General features: G+C 40.1%; 1 protein-coding gene across 7 annotated transcripts in view; it reads left to right on the forward strand.

Annotated features, from left to right (window-relative positions):
- The window catches only part of trappc9 (trafficking protein particle complex subunit 9), a 213591-nt gene that overhangs the window by 102817 nt on the left and 89515 nt on the right, over nucleotides 1-21259 (forward strand). For 6 of the 7 annotated variants that reach the window (XM_044335377.1, XM_044335380.1, XM_044335382.1 and 3 more), the window contains one exon: nucleotides 8119-8229. In XM_044335377.1, the coding sequence (XP_044191312.1) occupies nucleotides 8119-8229 (111 nt within the window). Of the gene's footprint in view, nucleotides 1-8118; nucleotides 8230-10937; nucleotides 11093-21259 lie in introns of those variants that run through there. The other variant, XM_044335384.1, reaches the window with a different exon arrangement.

Consider the following 21259-nt stretch of genomic DNA (forward strand, 5'->3'; position numbering starts at 1 on the left):
TGCAAAGTTCTGACATACAGATGGATGACAGATTAAAGGAAAAACCAGTCTGAATGCTTGACCCCTACAGTGAGGGGATGTGGTGGCTCTGTTATGCTGTGGGGGCTTTTTGCTGGCATGATTTGGGTCCACTTGTCCCAAATCAGAGGGAAGGGTCACTGCAAATCAGTACAAAGTTGTTCTGAGTGATGATATCCTATGATTTCTATCCTGATGGGAGTGGTCTCTCTCAGAATGACAATGCCCCCATCCGTAGGGTACAAGGTGTCACTGTATGGTTTGATGAGTATGAAAATGATATGAATCATAAGCCTTCTGTGGCCTTCACAGTCACCAGATCTCAACCCAATTGAACACCTGTGGGAGATTTTGTACCGACAGCGCTCTCCACCACCATCATCAAAACACCAAATGAGGGAATATCTTTTGGAAAAATGGTGTTCATCATTCCAGTAGAGTCCAGAAACTTGTGGAATCAATGCCAATGTGCATTGAAGTCATAAGAAGTCATGGTTTTTCCTTTAATTTGTCACCTGTATATATCTAGAAGGCTCAGATGAGATCTTGAGATGCCTTTACTTTTCAAGTTGACATTAGGAACCTATTACAATGTACTGTAATCACCAGCATCAGACAATCTATTCATCATATTCTTATGTACACAAGAAAAACAAATGTTTGATTTGCTTTGAATCCTTCTCTGGAGGGACAGACATTAAAGTCATGTAACTTGTTCCTCTCCCTTAACCCCCCTCCCTTCCTCACTACATATCTATCCATCGTACATACACTTCAAGTACTGTTTAAAAGTCCCTTTCCTTGTGCTAGTGTGTGATTTGGATGTGGTGTCATCAGTTCATAACAAATATGGTACAGTAGCTGTTCACAGTAATAGAGAAGAATATAGTCTTACCTTCTACCTTTTTCTCATTTGCACTCTCTTCTCTTGCTGACTGACAGTATTCTAATCTTAACTTAAGCATTCTTCAGTTCCCTTACCCAGATAAGTCTGAACTCTGTAAGGATAAAGACGTGCAGTAATCTTAAACACATTTATATATCTTCATCAAACTACATCAGAATAAAATGAACAGCTTGAAGAACAATTTTTACTAAAAAGCCACAAAGCTAGCCACAGTGTTGTACTATGATAACATCATGACAACAATACAGTTTAAGATGCAGTATTGAATGGAAACATTTTTGTAACAAAATGAGAAGAGGCCTGCTTCTTTAGCATGTAAATTGAATGAAAAATGAATTAGACCTGTAAAAAGTCCATCTTCTTATAGGTTTATCCTGACATAATAAATGTGACACATCTCAACAATATAACCAAAATAGTCTTATTTACATTAAGGTCAATAGTTGGACCATTGCAGGTCACGTAAACATAGCCACTATTTTTAGTTATCTTAATGTTTTATACCAACAATTCTCTCTTACCTCAATTTCAACATATTCCAACATTTCAGTTTTTCCTCCACTGCAACATTTTTAGATGCTGGTTAACACTTATGGCCAATCAGACTGGCTCCTCTCATCCCCTTTCAAAGCACTGCTCTCCCAACTGTGACGTACTGCTGGTTTGGTAATGGAGTGGAGACGTCCAGTGAAGCTGGAGGTGCAGAGTCACAAGTGCAAATGCACAGTGCAGATGGTCTCTTTTTAATTGAGCTTTTATAGGCTGTAAGCTGATCATTTTCATCACGATCCTGTTTACATTCTTTTCATTAGGGTCACATCACTATGAAATTTAACCAGTACAGTTATACAAACAGCAGTATGTTTACTGTGTTATGTCATTCATATCGCAGGTTGACATCTATTTTGATTAAATGCTGTCCTTGTAACCCACGACACAAAAAGAGAGAGAAGTTTTAGTTGTCTTATGTTTCATGGCAGGTCACTCAGACGCTCCTGATGATTTTCTCTACATAAAACGCAAAGCTCTGCAGAATACGAAAATATTAACGACCAGTAGGATGTTCACAGCAGCACAAAAGTTTGTGTAGTCATTTAGCACCAGCCCGGTGCTGCTTATGTAAGATTTAATCAAGTTAACCATTGAATTTGATGTGTATAATCAGGCTTTGACAATACACATCATTCCAATTAGCGACTGTAGATGGAACACATACCTGCAACCTTCAGAAGGCTGTGTAGGGAGTTAATCAGCGATAAGGGAGGCCTTCATACATACCAGCTGTTGTGGATGACAGATGCTGGTAGAATCAGATATTAATCTTTATTCTGCCTTCCTGGCAACTCTGCCATAATCAGAATGAATCTATTTTTGTCTGTACAATTAGACGTGTCCAGTAGTTGCATTGAAGGTTCATATGTTGGCCCCTTCACCAATTAAAGGGACAGAAATAGCACATAAAGTGGCCGTAATGTTCTGAGTACACTGTTGACCTGCTCTGAGCAGGCAACTGGCACAAAATGCAGTTAATCTTTGAACCAAAATTTCAGTGCACTGCCTCATTGCCAGTGACACTCCCCTACTGCACCTCCCTTCTAACTGCGCTGTATGGCAAATTACTAAAATATCCAACAGGTGCAGGCAGAGGAAAACCTCACTACACCTGATAAAATACAACCTCAAAAAGATAAAGCTGATTGTCTCATTCCATACTGTAATACTTCTTTCTGTTGTTACTCTTACCTCACCCTCTTTTTCTCTTTGTCTCTCTCTCTATCTCTCTTTTCGGTTAGAGGGTGGCAAAGTGAAAGTTTTTCACGTGTCTTCATGAATAGGTGGTGATGGAAACTCGGTGATGTAGTGACTTCCAAGCTATAACCACCAACAAGCTAGCTAGCCGGTAACATGCTAGCGTTGGCCAGCTGCAATAACCCCAAGCTAATATGACAGCTTCCACCATTTTTGAAGATCGGCACTATCAAGACAGTTTGCAGTTGGTCAAAGTTGAACTTGATGCAAAACCTTGATCCCAAATTGACCTTATTAGTGATTCCATTCATGTTTGTTTTCTGTCCAAAAGTTAAAAATGCTGGGTTGACTGGATTCCAACTTCCCATTTCTCTCTCACCACCTTTGCCCCTGCTGTGCTCTCTCTTTCTTTTCTTTTATCTTTCCCCTTTTTTTTCTTGCATCTGTTATTCTTTTCATCTTTTTCTCCTACTTTTATCCTCATACTGTATCTCTCCTCCTGTGTCCCTTTCTCATGCTCCATTTTAGACTCTCACCACCTTCATCTTACAGCCTGTTCCCTCACATTACCTTTTCACCTTGCTCTGTTGAGCTCTGCTTTGTACTTTTATCTCTTTCAAATCACCAACTCATATGTACAGTATAGTGGGACAAAATGTGAGATACACATTACAGTGTATTACCATTTCAGTAATAACCATCTTTCTGAAACAGCTTCAAAAATAAACCCTTTTAAGACTCAGGAAGTATTTTTTGTAGGGCTACTGGTTTTGATTGCATTACACCTGTGTATCTCATTTACCTCTCTCTATCCTTTTGTTTTGCTCCCTCTGACTTTCTAGACAGACTCGCTCTCTACTGTTTCTTCAAATGCCCTCTACTTTCTGTCTGGCTGTTTCTCAATTCTTCTGTTCTTTTTTTTTTTTTTCATCTCAATTTTTTTTTTCCTTCATGCCTCCCAACTATTGTGTCTCTCATGACTTCTTTCATTACTTCACTCCACATCTCTCTTTGCCTCTGCCCTAGCCTCCTCTGTTGTTCTCTTTGCCTCAGTATACATTTTCATACCTTTTGTTTGCCTACAGCATCTCTTTCCTCACATATAAATATACAGCACAGACCTCACTCTTTCTCTTCATCATTTTTGCTTTCTCACATGCACTTCTCACTTGGGAGTCAATATGTCTGAGGGTTTTTTCCTGGGACCCTACTACTGTATACAAAAACATACCCCCAATGTATACTATGTTCTACAGTATAAAGTAAATGCCAGCTTATATCTTCTCCATATGTTTTTCTCCACTCAGCTGTTAGCATCCTCTTTGACTTTTACTTGTGATGTTAAAGACACAATTCAATGGCCATCTGTTTTTTTTGGCACACAGAGGACCCTCTTCAGGGGTTAGGCCATATGTAAGGTGACAAATCTGTTCAAGAAAGTGACGAAGAGCTGGGATGTGTGAAATACTCAGTGATCCATACATTGCAGGGACCTGTTAAAATCCCATTCACTCAACATTGTGTTGCCCTGAAAAGATGCATTGCTCCTCTGGGGGAAATGAACTGATCCTCTGTTGTGTTTTTATGAAAGTGCATCCTGTGTATCATCTATAGCATCATGAGTAATTCTAACACTTTGCAGCCCCTATAGACAGGAAAGCTTCCGCTGTTCACAGATGTCACTGTAAACAGTTTTTTTTGGAACTACTTTCTATTGAAGAAATACTTTCTATGAAAACTCAATGGCATGTTCTGTGGATTATGTTGTTTTTTCATTAATTTTTCAATACTGTTTCAGGATGTAGGCAAGCATCTAAAATTGTGGTACATGCAACCACAACTATCTGCATTGCTAGATACAAACTAGGGATATGTGAAGTAATACTTTTTTTTTTTGTAATTTGGGCAAACTGACCCTTAAGTGAGTGACTTGTTATGTAATCCATTATTTGACATGGTGCACATGTTAACAAACCAGCAATTAGTTTTTCGTAAATGTTCACTTGTTATAGAATAATCTCAGTTGCTGCATCTTTAAATGTGGACATAAAAGTAGTCTACTGGCTCAAGTATCTAAAAATAGCTCACCATTGGCAGTACTCTAAATCCAACTCTGCCTAATTAAGGCCATTACATTTTGTGAGCAGGGAATATGTCACGTTTTCGTGCCAGAGGAGGGCTGCAAAATCAGCACTTATTGATCCCGCATTTGCAGAATTGACTGAGGTGTGGGCCCAGCTCCATTGATGTTTGGTTTTTGCCTCCTCCCATGGTGTGTGCCATTTTTACTGCCCACCACTTCACAGTAACAGCGTCCCCAGTCCCAGCTATTTCCCATTCAGTGTCACACCACACTTTGATAGATCTATTTGCTCTTTTTAAATTGTTGTTTTAGGAACATTGACAATCAGACTGTGTCCCTTTGCTGTGGGATTTGTCTGCTTTCTACTGATGTCTTTTTAGGGTCTTTGCATAGAAATGTGTGACACCAGCTTTAGAGGTTCTCTGTTGCAACAGGGTCCTCTTCAAATCAATAATAACAAAATGCTGACCACCTGGTTCATTTGTTAGTGTGATAGAGTTCTCAGAAGTAGACAATGGCATTCATTAGCTCACTTTTTCCCCCTTTAGCACACTACCAGTTGTACCTAAAATGATCAATAGTAAAGTAGCTTCTTCTGAACTCATGACTGTATCTTTCAAATTAATTTTCCTTTCATATATTGCACTCAGGCACACACGGTGGTGGTAGTATTAAAAAAAAAAGCCTGCCACACACACTCACAGCTTCTAGGGTTACGTATGTTCATACACAGGCAGCACATGCAGCCAAGTTGTTTTAAGCTTCATGAAATGTACATAAGGAAGAAGTATTGATATTTCATTGATGGATGATTTGCTTTGTACACTACGAGCAAAGCAGCAGGTTCGATACGTATTCTCCTGGAACACCGGGGATAACTTTGTTCCCTCTCCACCTCATTCTGCTCTTAGAGAGGAATTTAAAAATTCACAGGCTGAAATGGAGACAAATAGTTTGAAACCCTATTGGCGGTTTTGAATAATTTATTTACCTTAGATCTCTGTGCCCTGTGTAGTAGCTCAGCAGAATACTTATCAAAATGATTCAGTGTTATGATTCATTTCCCTTTGGTTGAAAAATATAACCTTCAGCTTTAGTCTGCAGACATTCTGCAGCAATACCCGCAACACTTCCTGAAAGAATTTGTCCACCACTGTTCAGTGTCATTTGAGGCTCATGCTATGGTCTTTTAACTCTAAACTCTTATCACAAGGTGCAAATCCACATTGTCTGTGCCTATCCTCTGTTCCTTCAGTTTATCTGGGGTACTTAGTACATGAGCAATGAGCCTGTGTTTCTTAACTGGGTGGTCTGATTGATCACCTCAGCTAAACGCCCTGGCTTATATAAATCAGTACCTCGCCCCACTCAGTCCGTTAATCACGTCCGCCAACAAAGACGAGACAATTAAAAAAACATGGGTAGACCTTAAAAAATATGCTCCTTTAATTGCCATAGCAGTTTATTAGGGACTTTGGTAAGCTCAACTTAAGCCTCCATTAACCCTGAGATTTAAGAGGCAAGAAGCTGTGACCTGGAGGGAGGATGGGGTGATGGGCAGCATTTAATTTACACAAAGAATACGTTTTGTTATTTGCTTTTTGCTGTGTGATTCCACTTACTAGAATTCCTTTACAGCATGCTTTATATTCATCCTTTTTTTAAATTCTGGAGCTTGAGCACTTTTAAAGCAAAGACTGGAAAGACCATCAATATCAGTTAGTCGATCAAGTTTATTTGTCGCATGTAATCATATAAGGTACAATTACAGTGAAATGTAATCCACTAATTGCTTAAATTTGTAATTGAAAAGGGTTAAATAGAATAGGAATAGTTATAGATACGATATATGTGTATGACATATATTGTGTATATATATACAATATATGATATGATGCACTCACTTCATTTCACTTTCTTCAGTTTGCCTCACCTTACTTCACTTCATTTTATTTTCATAGCTGTGTATGATTAAAGGGCAGGTCCATTATTTATTTATTTATTTATTTGGAGGTTTTTATATCATTGTATAGCTTCCCAGTAGTGTTCCATATGTATTAAAATCCGAAAATTCAAATTTTGGTACAAATGTTTCAGCGTCAAAACACCATTTTTCCCAAGCCTTTCTAAAAAATGTTCCCACGTGACCTGACATGGGTTTCTGCATGATTACATTGCTACATATAAACTAACTGAGCACTCACTGTTGCTGCTGCTCTGCTAAACGTGCTAACACACACGCACAGACGGAGCACTCACTGTTGCTGCTGCTCAAAGTTTAAAAAATAAACTCTGAGCTCTCCTCCTGCCAGTAAACAGCTCCGGATCAGACCAGAACCCGGTGTGACTTGCGGGTGTTATTCTTCCCGAACTTTGACTCTACTCCGCTCACTTTACTTTATCATATTGATTTATTCAGTATACTTTATTTATTTACATATCTAACTTTTTTCAAAAGTTCTCACTTCAACTCATTTAAGCATGTATCTTGGTATTTATTTATATCTTTTTTTTCAATTCTATTTTAAATATTTTCATTCCATATTTAGTCCAGGGTAGAATAATTAGCATACCTGCATTGGTTATATTTTATGGGTGTTCATGGACATATGTCTGACCTTTAACTCTTTTAAAAAAGTGTGGATATCATCTGTAACGCAAACCTAAATTCAATGAGGTAAGTTTCATGTACCGGTATATATTTAGAGTGTTGTCACATTCTTCCTGTACACCTACAGAAGATAATTAATAGAACAGCACACTGGCTGCACTGGACAGCCTGTTCCCTGTTTCTGTTTTGAGATATCCATTCCTTTTATCAGTCATTACCAGGCGAAAAAAAACACCTACTTAGGGGTTAAAATTAACTCTTTGAAAATCCAGCATCATCTCTCCCGTCTTGATCTAAATCACAAATTGGCCCTCTTATGATCTGCATGAGAAAAGCAGGCCTGGGATGATGTGGAGATGGCCTTTTCCAGCTAGGCCTGTGGGCCTGATGAAAGCACTGCCACCTTTGATGTTATGACAAGGACTGATGAGTACTTCACACTGTGTCTTCTCTTGATCTCATGGGTTCGGTGTGTGGCTGTATGTGGCTGTGTATTTTTAGAAGGTAATTGTAACCACATGCATTAAGTATAAACTCACATGCACCTAAACAAGTCATTATGCACGGGCATCAGAGTCACCCTATAGAGAGTGAGCATGCTTTTTGTTATGTATTTGTTTATAATGTATAAAGTCTAAAATAACGCACAAGGCTATGCATCAGTATGAGCTTTGTGGAAATAGAAACAGGGATGTTTATGATGGAGTTTTTATTCTGATGTGAGTTTTTTATGTCTGTGTCTATCCACAGCACCCGCCAGTGTCATCTACTGCTCGACATCTTCAACCCAACAGAGCATGAGCTCACAGTCCGTGCCAAGAACAACCAGGACCTGGTTCTCCATGCCAGTGAGTGCCAGAGGTGAGTGGAAAGTTTCTCTTTCTGCATACAGCTGGAACTAGTCTTAGCATGTCCCATACAGTTGTAGGGGTGTAACAGTTCTGAAACCAAGACCAAACCCCCCCCCACCCAACAACCCCCTGCCAACACTGCCGTTGGAGCCTGTTGAGCTCTCATTACGTTACTAATGTACAAAACTCACACAACCCCTGCAAAAGGACTCGTTTCACTATCAGAATTTGATCCATTCGGTCTGATAACATTTGGAAAGTCTAGAAGAGCTGCACGATTAAATTATTTTATCCCCATTTGAGATATGGAGAGGGTTAACTGGAAGTTAGCAGGCTCGGCTGGTGGAAGTCTCTGTTACGGATTACTGTAATTACCGGTAATGCAGTAACAAAAAATTAACAGAGCAAATGGAAGCAGATCAGAAAACAAGGGGGTTTCATACTAAAATATGAGCAAATATACTTATTAAACAGAGGAAATTAGAAATAAAGGCCTCTCTCTAATATAAGCCTATATATATAAGACCTGATACCCTCTGCAGTTGAGGTAGAGTAAATAGTGATTTTGTTTACTTAATATGCACACTGGTCTTAAGAGAAGTGTTTTTTATTTATTTTGTGTATTATTTGTTTGTGTACTTATTTTAACTTAGTTAATATGTAGCCAGGTCCTCAGCAAAATGTATTTATTTTTGTTCAATTTTGTTAATTTATGTGAAGTTCATTTATAAAGTCATTTTAGCTTCATAGTGTTCTTTAGTTTAAATGCTCTCCCATCTCCTCTGGCGTATTTACCTGATTTAAACATCTACTATTCTCCATTATCAACCAACAACAACCAGCCCCCCTTAACATAAACCTAACTGCATCTCTCACTTTTTGGAGCTCTTATCGTTTATGATGTCCAGATATGAGAAAATTGTTATTATGGGTGATTTTAATGTTCACATTTGTTGTGCAAATGATCAGTTGGCATTAGACTTTAAAAAATTTGTGCGACTCATTTGGCTTCACCTAATCTGTTACTGGCCCCTCTCACAATCGGGGCCTTACTCTTGACCTTGTCTTATCTTACAGACTTACCCTGTACAGTCTATCAACTAAAGAGCTTTTTGTCTCTGATCATCTTGCCATTATTTTCAGCCTTTCTATCTGTAGTGTCTCCAATGCCCCAGTCACTTGCTTAAAGGTAGAGCCAGTCTTTCTGGAGATTGTTGATATTTGAACTAAACGCCCAAACAAATACGTCTCTCCCTTCATGCTCCTTTAGAGGCTCCACCCCCCAAATTCATTGACAGGCATTGCCAAGGCAACGACCAAAAGAGAAATATAGTGGAATCCAGAGTGAAGCATGAGCAGTAAAGTCACTTCTGTTCCTCTCACACATTATCACAAGTAGAAAAAAATTTAGTCTCATGTGAGCACAACAGTCCATCCACACTATCCACCTCTCTGTGGCCTCCCCACTTCTCACTCTACCTGCATTCAGTGTCTCTGTCCACAGAAGCAGCCGTCAGTCAGCTGCAGCTCCTGGAGAGCTGAGAGGACAGTGTCCAGACAAACTGCCTCCACCAGGCTGACAGCAGAAATTTACTGAACCAAAATAGTTCGCATGTTGGTTCCACAGGAAGAAATTGACAGTGTTTGTATTTACTGATTCTTTGATAAATTAATAAGTTCAAAAGAAATATACAGTGGGACATTTGTGTGATTTAAACAGCTGCCTGCTCAAATTACACTTAACTAAACGCAACAGAAACAGACTCGGAGTGTTAAAAATGCGAGGGGTCTCTGTGAGACTGTCTCAGAGTCGGTGTGGATTGATACGTTTAATAAAATGGAAGTGTATCTGTTCCATGAGAAAGCATTTCTATGTGAATTGGCCACAGCTTCTCTCTCTCCAGTCTGCCAGCCCTCCCTCACCATTCAACGGGTGCTGGAGACGGGAGACTGTCATGTCCTCACACAGACAGTTTCTCTGATGACTTCCCCCTTGGCTGGAGTAGTGTTCTGTGGCTTGCTCTGAGTCACTGTATTAACACGCCCATTTACAGAGCCAGGGCTGTGTATGGACACCAGATTTTTTTCAGCGCACGCACAGAAGGGACCGCTAGCAGACTGTAAGGAGATATTGCTGAGTTTGACCGAGTGTATTAGAATCGCCAACTACACCTTTAAAGAGACGTGTAATAAACTCCTCAACTTCAGCCATGTTTATTAGGGAATTTTACCAATCATGCAAAAACTTCACAGCAGGTACTTCCCCTGAGAGTTTAGTAGATCAGTTTAATTCACTCTGTGTTGGTATTCTTAACAAAATTGCTCCCCTCCAAAACTAAGTAAAATTGGTCCAATTGGTACTCCCTGGTTGAATGATTATACTCGCAAAATAAGGTGGGAATGGAACATAAGTGGAGATACAGCAGATTGTCCAATTACAACTCTGCCATCAAAACTGCAAGAAAAAAATATTTTTTCAATATTATTGCTGAAAGCTACCATAACCCTTGAATATTGCTATGACCTATTCAACATGTCAATGGTCCTAAAAATAATTCATTCCCTTATCAGTCATCAAAAGCATGTGAGAACTTTTCAACATTCTTTACAGCTCAAATTGAAAAAAGAGTGAGATTATACCACAGATTTGTAACTTCACTATTACCCACCCACCCACCCACAGTCTCATTCCCCTCTTTTCAATTGATCTCTCTCCAGACACTGCTGGAGACTGTCTGTCAGTTTAACTGCTCCTCATGTCATCGAGATGCAATCCCATCCAGACTCTTCAAAGAGCTCCCACCACGTATTTTTCCAATTGTTCTTTCCATTATCAACTGCTCACTAGCCAATGGTTATGTACTGTCTTTTTCAAGTGGGCTCTTGTGTAACCTCTTCTCAAAAAAATAAAGAAATAAAAAAAAGATCCTGATGTACTCAACAATTATAGACCAATCTCCAAACTCCCACTTCGGTGGAAGATTGTATACAGACAGTGAACTGCCCACATGTGCCAACATGATATTTTTTAAAGTTCCTGGTTTTGGAGAAAAACACAGCACTGAGACTGCTCCACGTATGATGATCTTCTCTTTGCTGCTGATGCTGGTGAAGGGTCTGCCCTGATCTTACTCAAGTTCTGCCTTTGACGCCAGATCATAGTACCTTAACTTGCCGTCTAAAAGACATCTTAGTAGCTTCACATCATCTACTAGGGGTGGGAATGCTGAAGGGGGGAAGTTTTTCTGTGCTCACAGAACATCTCAGTCAGTGCATGTTCATATGAGTATGATTTGTGACATCACAACTAGCTTGGAGCCAGTTGTAGTCCAGTATGCAACTTACACAAGTGTGATATGAAAAATTGAAGCCTTCAGTGCACAAACACTGAGAATGGACTTTACAGGGAAGTAGGAGACATATTTTGTCCAGCAGTTAAACTAAAAATATTAGTATTCATATATTCTGGATTTTTTTTTCAATGAGGAGGAATATTATTAATTAATATTAAGAATTTTAACTACTTAGCTGAACTTTTTTGTGGAAAACCCATATAAGACGTAAATAAGTGGGTTTTTTTTAATCTTTTAGATCATGTCTGATGGGATCTTTAATTTTCAAGCATTGTTTACTCTTCAGATATTAAAGCAACACACTGGTGTTATTTCACCCATGACCTGAACAACAATTTTACTAAATAAGCCCATATTTATTTGCTTATTTATAAGCGTAATTCATGGGTGCATGGGGGATATTATGGAAGAGTTTTTGAGTAATAGTGTTGGTCATTAGGATCGAGAATGTGGCCAATCAAAATATTTTCAGTGGATCAGGATTGGCCCGATCTGTTTGTGATTTTTATGTTTATGTTAACCCATTGCAATGTGGGTACATTATTAAAAATCCCCTACTGTGGCGTAAAAACACAATTCATTTGCAGTTTCAATTAATAGTGTTCATTAGCAAGTGAGGTGCGCACAGCTGCATTTACTTTAAACAAATCCCTTTGCATGTATTTCAGTGTCAGTCTGAAAGTGCACTTTGCCACCACACTGCTACTGCTGATAAAAACTGCATGCGAATTCAGTGTTTTTGTATGAGGGGTTGAAGGCAGGCTATCCCAATCATCCAACCCTTCCTGCCACAGCATATCCAATACGAGTCTCCTCTCTCCGTGGATATTATACAAAATACTAGAACACATTACAGGAAAGCCTTGATGTAACTACATTTATTAATTATTTTCTTTAATAACTTTATTGCAGGTCTACTTTAGGCCAAGCATGCACTGTACAGCTGTATCATGTAAAAAAAAGATAAATATCTGGGTATCATCAAATGCTGAGAAGATACTCAGAAGAACTCAGATCACGATTTGAGGGAAGAAAAAGAAACATGATCATGTCATCCCTACAGTTTCTAGCAATTCATCTTGCTAGGATAAAATGCATTCCAGTATTGAAATAGGAGATGTATAAGCATCAAACTCATTATATGTTAATGGTGAACTTTTTTTTTACACCCGACAATGTATGTTTGACAGCGTATATAGTCTATAAAGACTGATATATCGGCTGCGCCAGTTATTTCCCCCAGTATATTTCATGATGGAGTTTTCTGTTTTTTTCAGCGGTTTCAGTCTGTAAAAGCTGCAATAACCCTTCTTCACTCTTCCTTAAGGAGCTGCTAATTCACCTAAAAGAATTTTATTTGTCTGGGTTTCAGTTTTAGTGTTCCATAAGAGTTTTCCTCTTCACTGGGAAAAAATCTGGGGAAACCTTAAATTCATATAGGAGTGTAGTACTTTTTCAGTTTCCACTGGGATGCAGATACAGTATACCTGCATATGTGCATGTATATCTTCACACTCTCTCTCACCTTTTTTGTAGTTTACCTCAGCCTCTCTCTCTCTCCCTCGCACAGTTTGTCATTTCATTGGAAAGTGGCAAATTACAATTCCTGTCAGCACCGTCTCTCCAGTGCATCCTTTGCCACAAGCAGAGGTTCGCTGTTGGTGACTCATAGACCTTTTTCCACAGGGGTGGAATGTTATTATATGAGGGGAATTAGGAGTTGGGAGGGGATCTTTTCAGACAGAAGCAACAGCTCATCACTCTGCTCATTCCAAATAATCTTTTATGTACAGAAATGAGCTGTTAGGATCAACAAGCAAGCTTACCAGCATTTTGTTGCTGTTATTGTCCACAGATAAGGTCTAACCCCTCCAAACACTCCAAAAAAGTTGTTTTTAAAGATGCTGTTTCATTTACCACTACGTTTCAACAGGTTAGCTTGGTGAACGGGTTTAATCATTGTTAAACTTAAAGCAAACAGTTATACATGCTCCTACAACTTAAAAGGTGTGCAGTTAATTCAGAGATGTATTGTAGATACAACACACTATAATGAGAAGTGGTCTTTTATGGCTTGAAAGTATTTTTTCTAGAGTTGATCAAGGTATGATTGAATGTGTGCACATACACTGGACAGCCAGGTCTGACTTTGATTTAGTATGACTGGCATCATATCTGTAGTGCAGTCACTGCTTAGTAATTGCTGGTTAAAAGGTAGAACATTGCTATGTTTGCTCTTTTTTATTATCAGGAGTCTCTTGAAAAAGAGATTTTGATTTCAAGAGCCCATGCTGGTTATCCATTTACCACCCACTGTTCTGCTTGTGGGATACTAGCATTATGTCAAACTTTGACTGTCTGAAGTCATATTCCTCTGTGCTGTGGATCTCCTTTGTTGTCCAAACATGTCAGCGAGCCACACCATGGCGCTGAGTGACCACTCACGCCACAAAGAGTCTGGGCACAGTAGTTAGTTATAAAACATCTCCAGACTAATAACAGCGATCACTTTTTTCTTTGGAGAGTAGTTCTCTGTAACACTGTGTATGTGAGGGAACGTGGTTCTGTTTACAGTGTTTTGTTAGCTTGCTGTGCTACAACCTCTTGACTTTGTGCTGAGGTTCTTTAAAAAAAGACAATGTTTTCAGTTTCAATATGATGATGATTTGTTATTGTTAAGTTACATTAAGAAATACACCTTAATAATTTCTCCTCCATCTTTACTTGCACTACAAGCAGTTGCACTCAGAGGTCTGGTTAGTTATTTTCCACGATAATGTGATTATGGTTTCAGACTCATCTTTTCGGTCATTGTGGTCACTTTAGATACAACACATGGCAGTGTGTACAACTGAAATAGACTCTCCTCAGACAACTTTATTTATCCCGAAAGGGCAATTCAGTTTGGCAGTATACCCAGACCATGCATAAGAAAACAAACAAACAAATAACAGACAGATCTATGCCAGAGACAGTCAGTACACAGGTTACTCACAGACATGTAAATAAATGAACAATAAATAGATACGTAATAGATAAGTAAAATCCTAGTCCCAGCAGTAACAAGCCTCAGAATGATTAGTTAAGACAATAAAACTCCACGAGTATGGAAATGTTATTCATTCCACACACTGCTATCAAGGTTTAACAGCCTGATGGCAGAAGAAATGAAAGATTTTGAGAGACGATTTGTCTTCACAAGTGGCGCTGTAAAACGATGGCCTGAGGGCATTAAAATGAAGTCAGAGGTAAAAAAAATATAAATATAAAACTGTTGTCCGATAGAAGCTTGTTTGCTTTTTTTCTGCCATCAGAATGTTCTGTTAAGTCAGGTCATCTGTCACCGTTTTATAATTCCCTAAATTGCCAAGATTCACTCGACCCATCTCTCATTGATACGTCCTACAGTAAATGGTGTACATACTGTAAGAACATAAGCAGAGGTCAGTATGCATAATGTGCCATCTCTGTAATTGATTCAAAAAAACCCAGCTTCTCTAGAAACTGATACAATATGACACAATGTGCCTCTGAGGTAAAACATGTCAAGTCTGGTAACAACTGCAGATGTATATATAGACTTACATGTCTTTTTCCCCCTTTGACTGACATTCCCTGTAGACACAGCAGTTGCCTTTGACTCCACTGATCAGTGCTTCCGTCCTGTAGAGATTTCTCTTGAAGCCTGACAGACACATAAATTCATTATCAGAAGATTAGCTCAGGTTTAGCATATTGGTTCTTTCATAGCATATGATATTTCTGTAGATACCCCTACAAGGCAGAGAATAGTGGATGCAGCCTCACTCATCCCCAGCTCAGTTCTGGCAACATGCTGATCGTTTCCTTTGACACACACCCAGTGCACACACAGATTATTCAGAGTGGGGTAGGATTTTGCATACAGAGAGAAACAAGGCCACAGACTTGTGGATCTCCGTCTGCTGAACCATATTGTGCTTGTCTCTCCAGCTCATCCTCTCTCAACATCAGATGGCCATGTCATTTCAAATTTCTTTCCTGTTTTATGATGAATGAGGTGTCAGGCGCAAGATGTTTTCTGGAGTCTTCATCCAGGACTTGTGAAGCTAAGTCTTCAATCTGACAGTCACAAAAATGACTCTGTCAATCATCCACACTTTCCTCCCACAACAAACGATTTTTAATTGTTTCTATTGAGCTTTATCATGGCTACACAAATAGAAAAGGAAGAAAAGGCCTTCATGCATGGAGAGAAAAATAGCAGTTTGAACGGTAGATTTAATAGTTTCTTGACTTGTGCCCATATGAGGGGAGTCTGAAGACAGCGACATGGAGCTGTTTTCATCTTCCGGTATAGTCACATTTAAGTCATTTTAGATAGTGACAGGTGATGGCTTACTGTACATTTATTGAATGCTGTTACTAAAAAACAAAGACCCGATTGGTTGTGTTTGAGCAGTAAGTTTAGTTTGTCGAGTGTGTATTCTTTCCCTGTGAAAGTAACACATGGAGAGGGGGGAACAAGGTGAGCGACAGAGTGCTGCTTTCATCTTCTCATATCATTCACAGACATGTCTTTTACAAGGTCTTTATCCCCTTGATGGTGTTCTTTAATGACGAATGGAAAAAAAAGTGAAGCACCTCAGAATGTGAATGGTCACTTTGATGTTTGGAAGCGCTACAAGGTTCCCAAAGACCGCAGTGACACCACACAGTGATGCCCAAACTTTAATTTTTTCCCTATGTTTGCTTTGAACAAAGCAGAACAGAGAGGAGAGGATGTGTATCTATCTATTCTTCTGTGGTTGGATGCTGCTGATATTCCTGGCATAACATTATTCTTGGCTAAAGAATATTCAAAGTGTGTGTTGCTGTGTGTTATTTTTTTTATTTCAAGCAATTCCCTTTAATCAGTTACTAGACATATTAACAATCAATAATCAGATAATCATTTGAAAAATGATGCAACACTAGGGGGATTCATGAGTGTTCCATAATACAAGTGTTTTTTACCACGTTAGTGGCAATTGTTAGATCCACCATTTTTTACTGACATTCATGTACCCCAGCGGATGAATCTTACTGACTTCGGTATATCCTCTGACTGGTGCTCTAGCGCCATCAGCAGGTTGGCATGAGGTTTTCAGTGAAACAACAGTTGGATGGATTGCAATAAAATTTGGTTCACATGTCCCCTCTCAGGATAATTTAAAAGCCTTTTGGTGATCTCCAGACTTTTCCTGTTGCACCATCAAATTTAAAATGTGTCCAATAACTAATGACATTCCCATCAGCCTCAGCTGCACCTTGTGTTTTGTGCTCATTAGCAAATGTACAGTAAGCATGCTAACATGCTAAACTAAACATGGTAAACATTGTACCTGCTAAGCATCAGTATGTTAGCATTGTCATGGTAAGCATGTTAGCATGCCAAGTTCAGCTTTTCGCTCAAATTGCACTGTGGCAAAGTACAGCTTCACAGAACTGCTAGCGTGGCTGTAGGTTCTTAGTCTTGTTGAACTATTGGCTTTACCCATAATCGCAATAAAATACAAGTAGATTAAGTATTTCAGTAATAAATTATAGTAACAAAATGATGTCTTCATGTACAGTCACAGTGCTCCGATTCCATTCCCTTTAGCTTTAAAGAATGGCCAGAGAAGTTCAAAATATTAGATATAGTAAATAATGCTGAACCACTTGCAGGCTTTTTTTTGAGAACATTAGTCTGATAACACTGAACATGCAGGGTAGATTTAGCACTTACAACAAAGTCTAGTCCATTTTCTTGTAAAAGGGCTGTCGCTTTAAATATTTGTTACTAAATAACCAGCAATAAATTTCGTGTTACTGATTTTATTAACATAATAAGCATACCTTAGCTACATGATTGGAGTGAGCCAAACGCTGTTTGTCTGAAAACATCTGCTCAGGTGGGACAGATGCCCTGGGAATGCACAAATATTGTCGTCAACTTTACCAGCATAGGAAATCCTTAAGGAGGATGTTCCATGCACATTTCCAAGTCTATATATATATTCTGGGGCTCTGCTAGAATATCTTTGTATGATTTACAGTTCAAAAAATGTGTTTATATTATACTGGTCCTTTACACAGTCCCTCAGTTCAGCCTCTGTCTGAAATAGGCCATTTTAGCTCCTGTCTCTTTAAGGCCCCCCCTTCCGATGAGCCCACTCTTTTCTCTCGGCTTGGGAGGCTAACAGTAGTAGTTGCATGTCATTTCTTGTTCTCATTCTTTACTCGAAATGGAAACTTCATATACATTAGTACATGTTTGAGCCAAAATCTGATCTGATCTGATCTGAAATTTGTAAGTGGACAACATGAACAACCTGTGGAACTACTTTAGCAACAAAGGCTATGGAACGGACAGCGGTTTGTGGGCATGTGCGAACAATGTGATGTCAGTTCAATGGGGAAGTAGGAGTAACATTGCAGAGTGTTCATAGCAGGTGGAAGCCCTGACTTTTGACTTGCAGGCAGCATTTTACATACGTTCACCTCAACCATGTTTAACATCCAACACAATAACAGTATATACATAACAGAAAATTACAAAAAAGCCTGATATGTCCCCTTTAAGCATTTAACTTCTACTGGTAAATTGGATTTACCCCCAAAGAAGCTGGAATTTTGTTAAGAAAGTTCATGACCTTTGTTTTGATATTGTTGAAAAGTACTGCTAGTCCCCAGAATTAACACTGCAATTGCAGCGGTGCTCTCCACTGTCCGACATGCCCATCCCCAACCTGCAAGATTTAGCATGGAAAATTATGGCCATAAAGGTTTTGATAGTGATACTGTAAAATTAAACATGCATTCATTAGTATGCTTCACCATGCACATTAAGTCTGGTTTTGGCAAAATGACTAATTCACCCCACAATACTCCTCGATGGCAGTTTTTTCAACCACCTTGAGTTTAGAAAAATGATCAGGCTCTAATGGTCACTGCTCTGCATAAACAGCATGCAAATTAGCACTGCTCTCTTCACTTACTTTATATTCTTTCATTTGAGAAAAAAGGAGCGATCCTGTTCGTCAGACAGCTCTGACCTTTCTGGGACTGAATCTTTGATCTAATGAGCAAATTATGATGAGACTGAGCAAATGAAAGATTCTGTTATTAATATGAATTGAAAATAAGAAATGTTGTCCAAGATGTCAGGCTGAAAAGTAATTTGCATAAAACAAGTCTTCAAACATTGTAATTACGTGGGTTTGACTGTAAGTCAGTCAAGTCCTTTGCTGGGTGATCCTTTTGTATAGGATCAGTTTGATGCAAGTGTTTGAACAGTATCTAATTATCAGAATAGAAGAGCAGAGGCCCTGAGGCTCTTGTCTCTAGCCATCAGCTGTATAAATATAACCAGTGGGAGAACACCCTCGGTCACCTCCTTGTGATGTGATCCCTCTAAGCTCATCCTCAGCATCTTCCAGGAGATTTCTTTGCACCACTCATTCCACAGTTTCTTTGTTGAAATCCATATTGTTGTTTTCTGTCCTGACTTTCAGCTCTCTTTTCCCTAGTTGACCAACTCTTATAATTAATTAGTATTCTTGAGTGACTCACAGCACATTGGCATTAAATCTGAATATTTGTTCAAAAAACCTGTAAAAACTCCAACCTTAACCCAATGTCCACTTACTAGCTTTTTCTGGAGCATTTATGGAGCTTTCAACCTCTCATGTTCCTCCTCAGTGGATGGGGTTTACTCAGTTTAACTTTGGTTAAACTATCAATTCCAAGAATGAACTTTCAGACTTAAATCTGGGTGTGTTTCTGTAGTTCTGTCTCACACAGGCTCTGCACTCTACTGGACTCTATGGGTAATACTCTCCTCTAATCACATGCACACAATCACCCACTGAAATTTGCATGTATGTAGCTGGCCAATCAGTACATGCCTACCGATGACGTGTCTCACACAGTATACAAGGCAGTGTTTCGCTGTTGTTCTCAAACTTCTCACTTCAGTGATGGCAAATCTACTCTCTGATCTTACCTCTCCACAGATGGAGTTGCCATGCTAGCACAGCTCATCTCTCTGGCTAACTGTGATGCGGCTAGCGGCATTATCTCCTCACTGAGGAATAAAGCTTCACGCCCACACATTGGCCGGGGAGAGGGTACCATATGTCTGCTTAGTGTCAACACTGTCTCCTGCTGTTCTCACCGCTATCCTTCATGGGACCGGCATACTGGCATACTCCTTAAGGAGTAATGCCTCAAGCCCGCACACGAACGGAGGAGGGGAGACATCATGTCTGTTTCGCTCCCCCCCCAGTTATTTCTGTGGGAAATACAAAGGGTGGGAAATACAAAGGGGAACGAACACATTGACACAGCATCAAATGCTGTGATGAGGCAGCAGACGGTGATGTGTTCACGGACCACACTGTTGGCTTGGCCTTTTTGATAGCCCCCCGTAGGCAGGAGAGGGCCGAATCGGAGTACCACAGCTTTCTGGCTGCCGCCACCTCTGACAGTTTTATGAGGAAACGTGTCACAGCTGCACATTAATGGAGTGGATGGACAGAACACTGAGACTGGGTTATTCCCTCCAACTTTGCCCTGTTCCTCCTCCGTTCTTGAGCATCAAGGAGATAAATCTATCCTCTCAAGAGAAGATAGATTCTCTCTCCAAGGACATCAAGACCTAAACAGGCTGTCTTGATTGTTCCCACTCACAACAGACAGAGGGGTTTTTACTCCATGTACTTCCTGGTTCCCAAGAAGGCGTCTGAATGGGTCTGAAATGAGGTTTCAGACCCATTTTGGATATACGCATCCTGAATCAATTTATTGTTCAAAAGACGTTCCACATGCTAACCATCAGGTGATTGCTGGAACTGGTTCCACCAGGCAACTGGTTCTCCACCATTGACCTGAAGGATGCATATTTTCACATAGAGGTGGCACCGAAATGCAGGTAGTTCCTGCGTTTTGCCTTTCAGGGTATAGCCTACAAGTACAATAGGCTACTATTTGGCTCTTCCTTGGCTCCCCCGGAGATCCAGCAAGTGTGTGGATGCTGCTTCTTGTACTTAGACAACCTCATCGTCATGGCTATGGTCCAAGGAATGGGCCATTTTCCACACATCCACACAAGTTCGTGCTGCACCTAACCCGGTTAGGTTTCGCCATCAACTGGAAGAAGAGCGCTCCCCAGCCACGCCAAAAGGTGGAGTATCTGGGAGTCATGCTTGACTCATCTACAGGTTGTTCTGTTGGAACAGACAGATGGCCCTGCAGCAGAAAGTTCTTGGACTGTGGCGGGGAGCAGCAGTGACGGCTTTGTCATGCAGGTGTTGGGCCTCATGGCGGCGGGCCATCCAGTGGTTCAAGTGGAGGCTGCAGCCTGAGGTGGTGTAGCAGCTTTGGAACCGGTTCAGGGAAGCAGAAGTGGATCCGTTCGCCAGTCGCAACAACACACACTTCCCGCTCTGGTTCTCTCTGACGCTGCAAGACGGCCAAGGAGGCTGCTCTATGCCTTTCCTCCTCTTCGTCTCATTTCCCCTCTGCTGGAGAGAGTGAGACAAGAGTGGCTGTTGTTCATCCCCAGACCGCCATTCTGCGCTGTGGTACACAGAGATGACCCAGATGTTGGTGGCCCAGCCCTGGTACCTCCCTCAAGTCTGGAGGGCCCTGTCTCAGGAGGAGGGCTTGATAGGCATGCTGCCC

This window comes from Thunnus albacares, chromosome 19 (assembly GCF_914725855.1).
Source record: "Thunnus albacares chromosome 19, fThuAlb1.1, whole genome shotgun sequence".
Taxonomy (NCBI): Eukaryota; Metazoa; Chordata; class Actinopteri; order Scombriformes; family Scombridae; genus Thunnus; species Thunnus albacares.